At 36.7% G+C, this 14,468-nt stretch overlaps 3 protein-coding genes across 3 annotated transcripts; all 3 read left to right on the forward strand.

Annotated features, from left to right (window-relative positions):
- The first annotated feature begins 176 nt into the window (after positions 1-176).
- Positions 177-2,449, forward strand: LOC105951898 (Sterile alpha motif (SAM) domain-containing protein). The gene is made up of 4 exons (XM_012975367.2): positions 177-319; positions 440-548; positions 1,107-1,299; positions 2,047-2,449. The coding sequence occupies exons 2-4, from the start codon at positions 489-491 to the stop codon at positions 2,175-2,177; spliced, it is 384 nt and encodes a 127-aa protein (XP_012830821.1). The 5' UTR covers positions 177-319; positions 440-488; the 3' UTR covers positions 2,178-2,449.
- Positions 2,450-2,868: 419 nt separating this feature from the next.
- LOC105951899 (Nucleoporin, Nup133/Nup155-like protein) lies at positions 2,869-12,384 on the forward strand. Its single transcript, XM_088812202.1, has 9 exons — positions 2,869-3,035; positions 3,707-3,968; positions 4,670-4,794; positions 4,883-6,712; positions 7,072-7,790; positions 8,438-8,590; positions 8,828-9,161; positions 9,652-9,719; positions 10,651-12,384. Exons 2-9 carry the CDS (start codon positions 3,784-3,786, stop codon positions 11,179-11,181), a joined length of 3,945 nt encoding a protein of 1,314 aa, XP_088668328.1. The 5' UTR covers positions 2,869-3,035; positions 3,707-3,783; the 3' UTR covers positions 11,182-12,384.
- Positions 12,306-13,434, forward strand: LOC105951900 (chlorophyll a-b binding protein 37, chloroplastic). The gene is made up of 2 exons (XM_012975370.2): positions 12,306-12,460; positions 12,653-13,434. Exons 1-2 carry the CDS (start codon positions 12,315-12,317, stop codon positions 13,302-13,304), a joined length of 798 nt encoding a protein of 265 aa, XP_012830824.1. The 5' UTR covers positions 12,306-12,314; the 3' UTR covers positions 13,305-13,434.
- Positions 13,435-14,468: the final 1,034 nt, after the last annotated feature.

Genomic DNA, 14,468 nt, shown 5'->3' on the forward strand with positions numbered 1-14,468 from the left:
ACGTATCCAATGCATTATCCCATTAGAGTTTATAACTACGTTTCAAGGGGGTGAGTGTAATTATCGATACTACAGGGACATTAAAGTTATTTAAGCATACCTCAGGGGTGTGGGTGTAATTTACCCTAATAATAATAATAAAGTATAAACAACTCTCTCTTTCTCTCCTTTCAATACTCTCTCTCTCTCTCTCTCCTGTTTCTCTCTCTTCCACACAATACACACAGGTACCAACACACACTGAATTGAAAGACTTACACGCACTCATTCATCACCTAATGTAGGAAATCACGACCCTTAATTCATCGATTATTGGAAGGTTTGGATTTTGCTTTTACAATTATTAACATCAACTGTATTTCTCTACTGTGCTGTACTAATACATTTTGTGATTAAATTCATTACTAATCTCAATTGCATGCCGTTTGTTGAATTTTAGGTTACTTTTTTTTTTCTCTCTCTTTCGAGAAAGGGTTGGTTTCTGCAAAATGAGCAAAGAAAAAGTGAGGTCACCTGAGCCTCTTGATTTCTTCATTTGGACTGTTGAGGTAAAGCTTTCATTTTTCTTTTTTAATTCTTTAATTCGTTTTGTTTGATCTTATATTTTAATTCTTTGGATCTTGTAAATTTTTTTTTGTGTGTGTGTGTGTTTTTTAATTTATTATTACCTGTTTCAGTTGATCAAATTTATTGCTGCTTGGTTTAGTGTTGATTTTGGGGGTGGGGTGTTGAAATAATCATCAAAATATTTTTTTTTAATTGAAGTTTTTGTGTTTAGTCAATTTGTGGTGTACTGATTATTTTATAATATTTTGGTGCTTTTTAGTTTGTATCTTTGACTCGTGTTTCTGATGAATTTGCAAATTTGAGTTTGAAAACTGAATTGTAAAATGAGTTAGTTAAACTAGCATTTGATCCATGTTAATTGCAGAGCTATATGGAATATAAGACTGATTTAACAAATTACTCTGCTAAGAATTAATATATGATTCGAGTTCGTTTGAAGGACCTGTCAAAGATAAATAGAAGACAGGGTAAGAGAATAATTATTTAATGGAAGTATTTCTCGATCAATTTTTCGTTTTTTTGGATTTATTTGTTCATAGGATGTTGGCCTGTGGTTGGAAGAGATAAATCTCGGAAGCTATCGACAAATTTTCAAGGAAAATAGGGTTAATGGAGAGTATTTGGAAGGGATGTCGATGTTTACGACTGAACAGATCCTTCGGTTCATAAGGAAGTGCCACATGAAATGGGGTGATTTCATAACTTTGTGCAAGGAGCTCAGAAGAATAAAAGGTCCCTTTCGCCCTCTCTTCTTACCCTTCTTCCTCTTTATATCTGTCTTAACCGTGTAAAATATCGTCCGATCACATCTTAAACTGCATCAGTTGCTCGTGATTAAGTTAATGGTCCCTCGATGTTTATGGTATTTCTAGTTGAATCTCTAATTTGTCAGTTCAAAAGACATAGTGCCTGTTTGTTTTCTTAATTGCAAACGTGATGGATGATCATTACTACATAATGAGTTGTAGGATTTATATGTTTAGTGTATAGACTGAAACTTGATTATTGTATTGTTTTTGTTATTTATTCTTTGATTTCAAATGCGGATCGAAGAAAAAGCCAAAAAAATTATGACATCCTCCTTAACTCATCCACTACTTACACCAACTATTGCACCAAATATAAAGACCAACCCCAGCATCTATGGAGATGATATACCAAAAGTCAATACGCAAATGTCTATATTGCCCTCACCAGCCACATGACCGATAATTTCAAAAAAAAAAAAGAAAAAAAAGATTATATTTATAGACATAGCAGTTCATTATGGGGATCTCTCCTGTTATACACTTATACTATTCTGCCTAATTTGTTTGTGAAAAATATCATCTGATTTTATCGTTCTGATGTTCTTGAAGCTCGTGCTCTTGGTCTTAATTACATCAACTATTTCTGAAAATTCAGCACATATAACATAGGACCGTCTCTATTAACATGGAATTGCATATTTTTTACTGAATGATTATAATCATGCATCAGTGGCTTGCTTGAAAGGGGAGCAAAAGGTACGCAGGCCTTGGTGGGCTTCGTCTTGTCTATCACTTGTATTCGTCAAGGCTGAGAAACGCAACAGGCAATCTCGAGTTGTTTCGTTGAAGCTCGAACCTTGATCTTGGTTTTCATGTATGTATATGGGATGTGTACTTTTCTTAATTTTTAATTTCATGTTCAAGTCTAGATATAGGAAAGCTATACGTATTTCCTTTTTTTTTTTTTTTTTTTTTATGTCTTAAGTTTTGCTAAGAAAAGTCGGTTCTTCTTCGGAGAACCTTCCCCTTTGTCTCGAGTTCTTCGAGATCAGGAGATACTATTACAGTTTACTTATGTTTGGGATTTGTTGAGGGAAAACATTATATATAAGACAACATGTTTGGTTCTTGTATGTTTTAAGTGTCGGATGTTATTGTTGTTGATGTCCGTGGGTGAATCAGAAACATCCTCGACGAAAACTTCGAAATGGATTTTCAAGTATTTGTTAAAATTGTTACAAAATCGTTATTTTTACGACAAAAAACACATTGTGCTTGTAAAATCTAGACGTCTAAGGTCACATTCGGGATTTCGTAGCTCGGATGTGTCGTTAGACATCCAATTTTTTTCTTTCAATGTATAGTCACGAATTTATCAAAATTTATTTTAGGATGAACCCCAAAAAAAAAAAAAAAAGTAAAAACAAAGTCTACATTAAGGAATTAATGTATTATATATATATATATATATAAATGATTAAATGTATAAATATATAGAACAAAAATCAACAAATGGTTTTATAATTATAGAGATGCAAACTTCAAATACCAAGTTGTACTTTGGGTAAAACTTCTTCAAAATTCAAATGAAACTATGAATTGTTGCTATGTTGGAGGGAGAGAATAATGAACTATATTTGATTTTTTTTTATAAAATTAAAATTTACAGAAATACCCAAATTCAAAAAATGACTGACAAAAAAACAGAAAATAGAACGAGCTTCTCCTAGGGCTGAAAGTCGGATGGATCGGATCGGAATTAGCCTTTTCGGAAAATTTCCAAAAAAAATCGGAAGTACAAAATCAATTCCAATTCCAATTCCAAAATTTTCGGAATCTAAAAATTCATTCCAATTCCAAAAAGCCCGGAAATTTCGGAATTTCGGAAAAAAATCGGAAATCACATAAGCTCTAAAATTTTAAAACTTAGCCGAAATTTTCTAAAATTTTCACAATTTTTCGAAAATAAGAGCATCCACGTCGATAAAGTAAAACTAATAACTACTAAATTCAGTTCAAAAAAAATAAATAAAAATAAACAAAACATAATATCCAATAAAACTTCTAATAACAATTCATTATGTCAAAATCCTAAAACAAAACTTATAGGTGTATTTTTCGGAAAATAAGTATTATATAATATATACTATTTATAGGTGTATTTTCGGAAAAAAATCGGAATTTTTCGGAATTAATTTCGGAACTAAATCGGATCGGAAATCGGAAATTCCAAATTTATTTTATATAATTCCAATTCCAATCCAAAAAAATCGGAAAATTTCGGAAATCGGAATTTCGGAAGTCGGAATGAAAAAAGTTGTTCCAAAATCGGAACTTTTCGGATCGGAACCGGCGGAAATTGGAAAATCCGTTCCAACTTGCACCCCTAGCTTCTCCTCTGAAACAAAACCCTAATAAACCCCATAACCAGAAGCAGTGAAGACGATTGATTCGAACATTAGCAGCTATGTTCTCTCCCCCCACTAAAAAGTCCAGCTTAACTTCACGCAAAAATGTCGCTAACCGAAGTGATGATATTTCCACCCCGCTCGCCGACAATCGACGACAACTGCTCGACAGTCCCGCCGTCCCCAATCGCCCCACCACCGGAACCCCTGCCCCTTGGTCTTCGCGCCTTTCCGTCCTCGCCAGGTACTATCAAATGCATATGCGCCTAATCACTTCTCTCTCTCTCTCTCTCTCTCTCTCTCTCTCTCTCGTTCATATGTTGAGATTAGCTCTGGGAGAACAGATATACGTTTTAATTTGGACATTTGTGCTCTGTTGCTTGTTTCATGATTTTGTCATTTCCATTGCAAGTGATAGTGGCAATAGGGTTTACGCATATCAATTATAATTTTTTTTTTTGTATGTAGGTATCCTGAAAATTACGAGGAGTTGACAGTAGAATCGTGATTTATATGTTATACTTTATGCTCTAGTCTCTCCGAACAGGGGTTGAGCTTGACATGCTTTTGAAAAATGTATGAAGTTAACAGAAATGCAACAATTGCTGATGAAAAATGTAGCAATATTTCAAAAGCATGTCAAGCTCAACCCCCTGTTCGGAGAGACTAGAGCAATATTTCACAAATTTCCTTATTACTTTGCCTTCTGAATCTGCTTTTCTGGATATTCTACCACAAATTTCTAATGCAAATTTGTTACAGTAATAACCTTCCTAAATCCTTCCAGGGGATGTTGGTTGTCTGTTTGGATGCTATTGTATTATCCTTTAATTTTGTTGATTTTGTTGAGAATGCATGGTAGATTGTAGATGTGGAAACATGAAAAAAGATAAGGAAAGACTGTGTCATGCCTTTGTTTGATTTGACGTTGGCTTGTCTTTTCAGAATCACACCTGCAAAGAGAAGTGACAGAGGAGATGAGGTAGATGCTGTTCAGCCTGTATATGTTGGGGAGTTCCCTCAAATAGTACGTGAAGCGCAAATCACGCTATCACAAAATCGTGTTTCTGGTTGGTCCAACTTATTCCCAAAATACATAATATGGTTAGATTTGTTTCAATTTCTTTCTAAAGATTTTAATATTAGTCCATCTGGCAGCTGATACATCTATCTCTGGTGGAATGGACAAGGTAACATCTCTAGCGTGGATTATCTGTGGAAACAGGGTCTTTGTCTGGAATTACTTATTACCTGCTGCTTCAAGAAAATGTATTGTCCTTGACCTTAATTCTTGCATATCAGAAAGTGGAGACACGGACAAAAGTTCGTATCAAACTAACAATTGGTTAGTCTGTATTGTTAACTGGGACACCTCAAAGAAAACTGGTATCAGTGTTGCTCAACAGACCAATTCTGCAGGGATTGTTATGTGTAACAGAAAAACTCGCTCTCTAATTTTCTGGCCAGATATACATAATGCTAACAGGGTCCCTCCAGTCACTTCGGCTGCTTTTTCGGAGGTAGAAGTGATTTATCCACGACAAAATGGAAAATCCATCTCAAGCAAGCAGAGGCAAATTGGCAACAATGGTGCAAAATCTTGTTTTGTCAACTCTTTGATTGCCTCAGCAATTCCTGCTGCCACCAACAGTTGTGTTGCTATTGCATGTTGTTCGAATGGTATGCTTTGGAGATTTCTCTGCCGCCCTTCTGGTATTCATTGTGACCAGATTGAGCATGGCATGTCAAATATATTTTATCAAGGAAGTGATAATAGCACACTTGTGGCAAGCAAGGGTTATCCAAGGTCATTGATCTGGCACTCTTTTAGTCATTCATCATCGGACACCACGAGACAGTTCCTTCTACTAACTAATCACGAGATACAGTGCTTTGAAGTAAATTTTTTTTCTGAATTTGACGTGTCAAAGCTTTGGTCACATGAAATTGTTGGCACCGACGGTGATTTGGGTATTCAGAAGGATCTTGCTGGACAAAAGAGAATTTGGCCTCTTGATTTGGATGTTGATTGTGATGGCAAGGTTATAACTATTCTTATTGCTATCTTTTGCAAGGATCGGGGGGTCACCAGTTCAAGCTACACTGAATACTCTCTGCTGACCATGCAATATAAATCTGGAGTAGATATTGCGAAGCCAATAGGTGAAAACATATTGGAGAAAAAGGCTCCTATCCAAGTGATTATACCTAAAGCTAGAGTAGAGGATGAAGATGTTTTATTCTCAATGAGATTAAAGGTAGGTGGAAAGCCAGCTGGCTCTGCTATGATTCTCTCAGGTGATGGTACTGCAACTGTTTCCCACTATTGGAGAAACTCCACCAGACTCCATCAGTTTGATCTGCCTTATGATGCTGGAAAAGTTCTTGATGCTTCAGTATTCCCATCGGCAGACGACAGTGAAGATGGAGCTTGGGCTGTACTCACAGAGAAAGCTGGAGTTTGGGCTATACCTGAGAGGGCTGTCTTAATGGGTGGAGTTGAACCACCTGAAAGAAGCTTGTCTCGTAAAGGGAGTTCTAATGATGGACCTTTACAGGACGAGAGAAGAAACTTCTCTGGTGCCGGAAACATTGCTCCAAGAAGAGCCAATTCAGAAGCTTGGGATGCAGGAGATAGGCAAAGGACGAGCATGGCTGGAGTTGTGCGTAGAAGCCCTCAAGATGAAGAATCAGAAGCTTTACTGAGTCAGCTTTTCCATGATTTTCTCTTGTCTGGGAAGGTTGATGGCGCACTTGACAAACTTAGAAATTCAAGAGCATTTGAAAGAGAGGGCGAAACAAATGTATTTACCAGGACAAGCAAATCAATTGTTGACACTTTAGCTAAACATTGGACAACAACCAGGGGCCCTGAGATTGCTTTGTCTGTTGTGTCCACACAACTTGCAGAGAAGCAACAGAAGCATCAAAAGTTCCTTCAGTTCCTTGCTTTGTCCAAATGCCATGGGGAATTGTGTTCCCACCAGAGTATGTCAATTGTTTCCAATATATTTAGTTTCTGGCTATCCTTCCATGATGTTATTTTATTATGAATATCTGGTTACGTTGTTCTGATATTATTAATCTACAGAATCTTAAGGATGCTTGCATTTATAAGGTGGTACTTAATATGTTCTAATTTTCATGCCCAAAACAGTCAGATTTTTTTCTCAGTTTGTTTAACCATTGACCTGTCACTGACTTGATGAAGTATCTAAAATAATCCGTATTGTGTATATGCACTAGACTTCTGATTGTCCATAAATGCTGCTGTTTTAAACGTTTCTCCACATTTGCTGATTAATTATAAACCTTCTATCAAATCTAAATAATTGTTTACTGACCAGGGCAATCTATGCAAATTATCATGGAACATGGGGAAAGGCTTGCCGGCATGATCCAACTGAGAGAACTGCAAAACACGATTAGTCATGCCAATGCATCCGGATCTGGCTCTTATCATGCGTCAGATGCTCGAACTTCAGGAGCTCTTTGGGATCTTATCCAGTTAGTCGGTGAGAGAGCTCGCCGGAACACAGTTCTTTTGATGGATAGGGATAACTCTGAAGTATTTTATAGTAAAGTTTCCGACATTGAGGAAGTATTCCATTGCTTAGAGAGACAGCTTGAATATGTCATCAGTATAGATATGCCGATTCTTGTTCAATTTCAAAGTTCTTGTGAACTCTCAGATGCTTGTGTGACGTTATTCCGTGCAGCCATCGAATATAGGAGTGAGCATCATTTGTGGTATCCTCCACCCGAGGGCTTGATACCATGGTACTCCAAAAACATTGTGTGGAGTGGGCTCTGGACTCTGGCGTCATTCATGGTTCAGTTGCTCAATGAAACAAATCGCCTTGATGATTCTGCAAGGGTTGATTTTTATTCGAATCTTGAAGTCCTCTCGGAAGTATTACTTGAGTCGTATTCTACTGCTATCACAGCAAAAATTGAACGAAAGGAAGAACACAGGACTCTATTAGAGGAATACTGGAACCGCAGAGATGTCCTTCTTGACTCCCTTTATCAACAAGTGAAATCTTTTGTCCAATCAAAACTCCAGGTTGGTTTTTTTTCTTTTTTTTTTTTTTTTTTTTTAATAATTAAATTCCCTGGTAGAAGCTTCGTACGAGGTTCGGAAATAGCAAGAATAGTTGAACCTTTTCGTACCATATGATCCTCTTCCATCTTGATGATTTTATGTATTACTTTCCAATCCATGTCCCATCTTAAGTATACAGTGGAACTGCCAATGTAGTTTTAGATTATAATTAAAAAAGGGAATGTCTTTAATATGTTTACGACTTAACTTTATTGCTCTAAAAAATATTGTCATATATGTTGTTAGAGAGTCAACACTCCACATCATTACTATCAGTGAGATGGTGTTTTAGGAAATAGACCATTAATTTGGAAGTCCAACCTTGGTGCATTCTTTTGCTACACCATCTAATGTTTATAGTTGCCCAATGTATAGTTGTTTATTGAAACATTAAAGTTTAAGTTGAAATGTAAATATATAATAGCTAGTGCATGGATGAAAGTACTATGTATAGTTCACTTTGGAAAACGAAAATCTAGAAATAGGCCACTTCCCAACATTAACTATACATCTTTGTAAACATTGTTGCTTGAAGGGAAGAAATATATACTCTTCGATATGGAGGAATATATGTGGATCACATCCATAATACATTCGTAATGTTGCAGGATTCAGCTGTGGAAAACGAAGAACAGAACAAGGATACTCTCATGAAACTTTCTTCAAAGCTATTATCTATTGCAAAGCGTCACGAGGGGTATCAAACTATGTGGAGCATTTGCTGTGACCTGAATCATTCTGAACTCCTTCAAAGTCTCATGGTATGACTAAATACTATTAAGTTACCGTTAGTGCAACCCCACTGCTTACAGAGGCAAAGGCTTGGGCCTACTTGTTGTGGATGCTGTTTCGTTTACTTTACAAAAATATATGTATATATATTTTTTGTCATTAGTATTCCAGAGTTGTGATGGGTCATTTTGCACGTAATGTTCTAATTGCTCAATCTTCTGTGCACCTCATTTTTTTTACTCAAAATAAAACCTTTTGTTTTGTAGCAAGAAAGTATGGGTCCTAGAGGAGGTTTCAGTTGCTTTGTCTTCAAACAACTCTACGAAAGCAAACAGTTTTCGAAGCTTATAAGGCTGGGCGAGGAGTTCCAGGCTGAGCTAGCTACATTTCTGAAGCAGCATCCAGATCTTCTCTGGCTTCATGAAGTGTTTCTTCATCAATTTTCCTCAGCTTCCGAAACTTTACATGCATTATCTCTTTCTAAGGATGATGCATCAATTTCAACTATTGACGATACTGAATCTAGCAGCTCGGGGCGTCAATTAACTTTGGCGAACAGAAAGCATTTTCTGAATTTAGCAAAAATATCTGCAATGGCAGGTATTTTGTCCACCTGTAGTATATCCTTTTTCTGCCTTAGTGTCTCATGTTAGAAAATATGTTTTTTGCAAACTATACATGCTTGTCTGTGAGTAGTATGATGAGATATTGAATCTAAGTGGTCCCCCTTTCCACTTATTGCTGCCAAGAATGTGGTGTTCACAGCTACAAATACCGTCTAAATGCATTTTTCTCAAATATCTTGCTGGGCGATGACCAAGAATTTAATGAAAAAAAACTCTGTATAAATTTCTGACAATAAAAAAGTACATGCACTGATTCAATTAGAGATAAAACATATATAAAATGGGATAAATACAATTTATTCAACCATGCAGAAAGGAACATGATCAAAGTGTGACAGAATAGTTTTTAGTAATTGTGATTGCTGGGCTAGTAATTTCACGATTGCAGATGTATGACTTAGTAGAGCATGTGAGACAGATCTATTTTCACCTGAATAGTGATGTCAATATGTGAAAATTTTCAGGAAGAAAGGATGCGTACGAGCTAAAGATGCAACGGATCGAAGCAGATCTGAACATTTTACAGCTACAGGTATGCTAATGTACCAAATTTTTAATTGATTGAATCCTTTCTGAGGCTCGGAAACCCTTGGGAATTCCTTATTATGCAGTTAATCTGCATAAAAAAAATCAGCGGTCGGATTCTTGGGAGTGTATTCTCTAAATTATTTTCCATATTAAATTTTTAATTTACACTGGCTAATTGACTAAGGCAGGGATGTTTGAATTTTCTCCCTCTATTATAATTACGAAGAGTTCAAGTCTTTTCAGTTTGCACATTTGTGTTATACACGAAACAGCCTGTAAATGTTGTTCTGTTGGAGCACGTTTTGTTGTTTTGAGGAAGGATCGATCATATTTGTGTTTATCAGATTTATTCTGATATGAAAATTAGTAATTAAAATTTTGGACAAATAAAAAGTGGATATTCGAAGATTTCGTAATTCTAAAACTTAGCGGAATGGACAAATATCTTTGTATTTCGGAAAAAACTCTGGAACATTTTGGAACGTAGGATATCCCTGCAAAGCTTCATCAGAGATCTGGTTTTCCTTCGAGTTGCAAGGGTGCAAATGTAATTAAGGTTTTATTTCGGCTGATGAATGTATGTTTTTGGCTTCTATACTGGTGACTAGTGAGTTTGTTCTGTGAAATTCTCAAAACACCAATTGTTACTATTAGTGAACTTTAGACTCCGAGCACTTGAATTCATCCAAGTTTAAATCTAGCTGGAGATTTGATCAAAGCCTTATCATCGCTTCTCAACGTGACATATTCATCTGTCCTTTATTATCACTCCATTTGTTCTCTTTATAGTTTATGCTTACAAATGGACATTTGAAAATTGAGATTTGTATTTAAATGCAGGCCCTGGCCTGGAGATTAAAATCCTTAAATAGCACAATTTCGCTTTTTTCAGAATTACAAGAACTTTCATTCAGACTAACTTCCGTGTCTTACAGGAAGAAATATTGAGGCAAACACCAGATAACGAGGAAAAACAATCAATTGAAGAGAAGCTTCTTCCTCCAATTGACCTCATCGAATTGTGTCTCAAAATCCAAACACGGGATCTTTCATTACGAGCCTTTGATCTTTTCTCATGGACCAGTGCCTCCTTTCTTAGAAGCAATACGAACCTATTGGAAGAATGCTGGAGGAACGCTGCAAATCAAGATGATTGGGAAAAACTGTACCAAATGTCTATGACCGAGGGATGGAGCGACGAGACGACTGTGGACATTCTTAAGGAAACAATACTTTTTCAAGCCTCCAGCAAGTGTTATGGGCCAGTGGCAGAAAATCTTGATGTTAAATTCGAACAAGTTCTTCCACTGAGCCAAGAAAGTACCGAACACTCTGTAGAAGCTGTTCTCAGACAGCACAAAGATTTCCCAGATGCAGGGAAACTGATGGTGATGGCGATTATGCATGGCAGTTTTTCGGTGGGTCCCACTGGAACGGACTACGAAGATGATTATCCCATGGAGTGAAATAATTGTTATAAGGTATGGGTTTATTTGACTTGTGTAGTATTTTCAAGAGTCTCTTTAATTGCGAGGGGGTGTAGTATTTTCTGGAATTCTCGAACTCTGGAATTTTGAAGTGGATATACGAGATTGATTAGATTAAAAACATGATCATGGTAAAAAAAGGCTCAACGAAACGGAAAGAGCAATTCTCATGTTCTTGATTGTAGCTGTCAAAATTGCTGTTGCTGGGTACTAGATGTGTAAGCTTGTATGGATAGCATGAAACGGAAAACAATTTTTAATATGTCGTTTAAGTCGAAGTTTCTGTACCTGAGAAATGCTATACTGCATCGAGATACAAGTTGTATGATAGATATATTTATTCTCTAACCAACTGTAAGTAGGAGAATTGGTATTATCTAATACTGAGTATTATGTGTGACATCTTGTTATTTACTTTGCCGGGTGAAATTTTGTAAGCCAAAAGGCGAATAATTCATCAACCGTAAACGTGCAGAAATTAGTTACCTAAAAGAGGATTTTGTGCACAAATTGATGATAATTTGTCAGTGGTAAGTTATGTGTATTAATATTTATAAATCATAATGAATAAACAGTCCAACCAACCATAGTTAAAATTTAAAACATAGATTGATATTATGAATGACACACAATCTTTGATCCAATATTGATATTGACAATTATATAAATAAATAAATATTCATAAGTCCCATATAAAAAGAAAATAAGCAGAATAGGATTTCCCATATTTTTCAGTGGAATTAAATTAAATGTGTGCTTGTGGAATGAGTTGTGCCATTGTGTGTGTGACTGTGTTTTTCGTGCACCAAGTGACATGGCACTTTAATTGGCTGAGAATGGATTACATTTAGCAACAAAACTCCAAATCAGAATTCCCAATGCCACATGGCCAAATGAAGACCTAGACTTGTCTTGAAAAAAAAATCTGGAGGGAAATCTTGATCCACCAAAACCAACCAATCAGCTAATGCTGACGTGTAGATATTGCAATCCACAACATAATCCCAACTTCTATTTATACCCTCTTTGCACCACCCTTATTCCTCACCACCATCGAGCACAACAAACAAAATCAATTAGCAACAAAAAGAAAAAAAAACAAAAAAAAAAAAATGGCAACTTCAGCAATTCAACAATCTGCATTCAGTGGGAAAACAGCTTTGAAGCCACAAAATGAGCTGATCAGGAAGATCGGCAACGTCGGCGGCGGCCGCTTCACCATGAGACGTACCGTCAAGAGCGCCCCTCAGAGCATTTGGTATAATTTCCGTGTCCCACATTCAATTTTCGCAATTCGGTAAATTTATTATTAATTAATTATTTATCGAAAATAGGTACAATCTCAAAGCATATGGTTTGATTTAGTGTAACATGTAAAATTTACTTGTTTCATCTAATAATAGTAATTTGTAAGTTACTATAATTTTTATTATATATCTTGATGATTTAGGTACGGAGAAGACAGGCCCAAATACTTGGGCCCATTCTCCGAGCAGACCCCATCGTACCTCACCGGTGAATTCCCCGGTGACTACGGATGGGACACTGCAGGGCTCTCAGCAGATCCCGAGACATTCGCTAAGAACCGTGAGCTAGAGGTGATCCACAGTAGGTGGGCCATGCTCGGCGCTCTGGGATGCGTGTTCCCAGAGGTTCTATCAAAGAACGGTGTCAAATTCGGAGAGGCAGTGTGGTTCAAGGCCGGGTCACAGATCTTCTCCGAAGGTGGGCTCGACTATTTGGGAAACCCTAACCTCGTCCACGCCCAGAGCATTTTGGCCATATGGGCCACCCAAGTTGTGCTAATGGGCTTTGTTGAGGGTTACAGAGTTGGAGGGGGCCCACTCGGAGAGGGGCTCGACAAGGTGTACCCGGGCGGGTCTTTTGACCCATTGGGTCTAGCCGAGGACCCGGAAGCCTTTGCTGAGTTGAAGGTTAAGGAACTCAAGAACGGGAGATTGGCTATGTTCTCCATGTTTGGGTTCTTTGTGCAAGCGATTGTCACCGGAAAGGGTCCGATTGAGAACCTTTTCGACCATCTTGCCGACCCGGTTGCAAACAATGCTTGGGCCTTCGCCACTAACTTTGTGCCCGGAAAATGAGAAGGAACACAAGATTTGCTTTTGATGAAGTTGCTGAAGTTGTAAAGTGTGGGATTTAATTTGCTTTTGATGTAATAGTGGAATGGTTGGACTTTCAATTTAATGTATATTTGGCATCTTTTTTTCCTTACATCTTGCTACACTAGATGGAACTGCATTCTTTTTTCATGCCATACTATAGTAGGAAACCAAATCTTTAAGGGATAACGAACTTCATATCGAACGAGTCAAACCGATTTGTCTACGTAGGAAGGCCAACCGAGTGAAGCTCTTTCTTTCGGCCGTGCGGTGAAGTGAAATTGTATCGTATGTTAGTTAGAAAAGTTGGCGAACGACTACGATCTATAGATTCCCCATCTATATCCAATCCCAACGAGAATAGAAGTTGGGTCGCTTCCGGAACTTGGCACACTTGTGCTTAAAATCCAAAAGCACTTTCTTATAGATTGCATCCTAAATCTCACATGTATTGGTTACAAGGTTACATTTGATTTAAGCATAAAATGTTGGAGCAGTCATATAATCTTCGGGTGCATGTGTTTGATCTATGGGTGGAAATCGTGCGGATCAAAACTGAATCGGAATCATTTTTTGCAAATTCCATTTGTTCCGAAGTGAAAACTAATTCAATCATGGTATCAAAAAAAAATCAAAATTTTAGAAATTAAAATGAAAAAACTCGTCCGGGTTTTTTTTGGATTGAAATCGGCGGAATTTGAATTTTCCCATTCACCTATAAAATTCATTAACAAAATTATACTATTTATATAAGCAAGGAAATAAATTTGAATTAACATAAAGTAAAATTAAATTGAATGAAGAATCGAAATGTCATATATATTTTAGTTCCGATCCAAAAACAAAATTCGAAGACTACAAAAAAATTGGAATTTAGAATGAAAATAGTGTTCCACAATTGCAAATTTTCGATTCAAAATTGACGAAAATTGGAAATCCAATTCCGATTTCCACCCCTCATTTTGCATTTCATTTCACTAATACATGTGACAAGTATATTTACTACATCATTCAAACGACAACAGGATCATTCGCTCCAACCGTTAGGTTATCCACTGCTCGACTTATTTTTTTTATTTTTCAATCTACTAGTTGATGGAGTGGACAACAACCTTAGAGTGCATTTTATTACTATTTATTTATTTA

The sequence above is a fragment of the Erythranthe guttata genome, chromosome 13, assembly GCF_056151865.1.
Source record: "Erythranthe guttata isolate IM_541 chromosome 13, IM_541, whole genome shotgun sequence".
Classification (NCBI taxonomy): domain Eukaryota; kingdom Viridiplantae; phylum Streptophyta; class Magnoliopsida; order Lamiales; family Phrymaceae; genus Erythranthe; species Erythranthe guttata.

Excerpts from the sequence above, each read along its gene's own strand:
- LOC105951898 (XM_012975367.2), top strand. The coding sequence starts at position 489 with ATGAGCAAAGAAAAAGTGAGGTCACCTGAGCCTCTTGATTTCTTCATT. Across the intron at positions 549-1,106 it reads TCTTCATTTGGACTGTTGAG|GATGTTGGCCTGTGGTTGGA; the intron begins GTAAAGCTTTCA and ends ATTTGTTCATAG. Across the intron at positions 1,300-2,046 it reads GGAGCTCAGAAGAATAAAAG|TGGCTTGCTTGAAAGGGGAG; the intron begins GTCCCTTTCGCC and ends ATCATGCATCAG.
- LOC105951899 (XM_088812202.1), top strand. The coding sequence starts at position 3,784 with ATGTTCTCTCCCCCCACTAAAAAGTCCAGCTTAACTTCACGCAAAAAT. Across the intron at positions 3,969-4,669 it reads CGCCTTTCCGTCCTCGCCAG|AATCACACCTGCAAAGAGAA; the intron begins GTACTATCAAAT and ends TTGTCTTTTCAG. Across the intron at positions 4,795-4,882 it reads ATCACAAAATCGTGTTTCTG|CTGATACATCTATCTCTGGT; the intron begins GTTGGTCCAACT and ends TCCATCTGGCAG.
- LOC105951900 (XM_012975370.2), top strand. The coding sequence starts at position 12,315 with ATGGCAACTTCAGCAATTCAACAATCTGCATTCAGTGGGAAAACAGCT. Across the intron at positions 12,461-12,652 it reads AGCGCCCCTCAGAGCATTTG|GTACGGAGAAGACAGGCCCA; the intron begins GTATAATTTCCG and ends TTGATGATTTAG.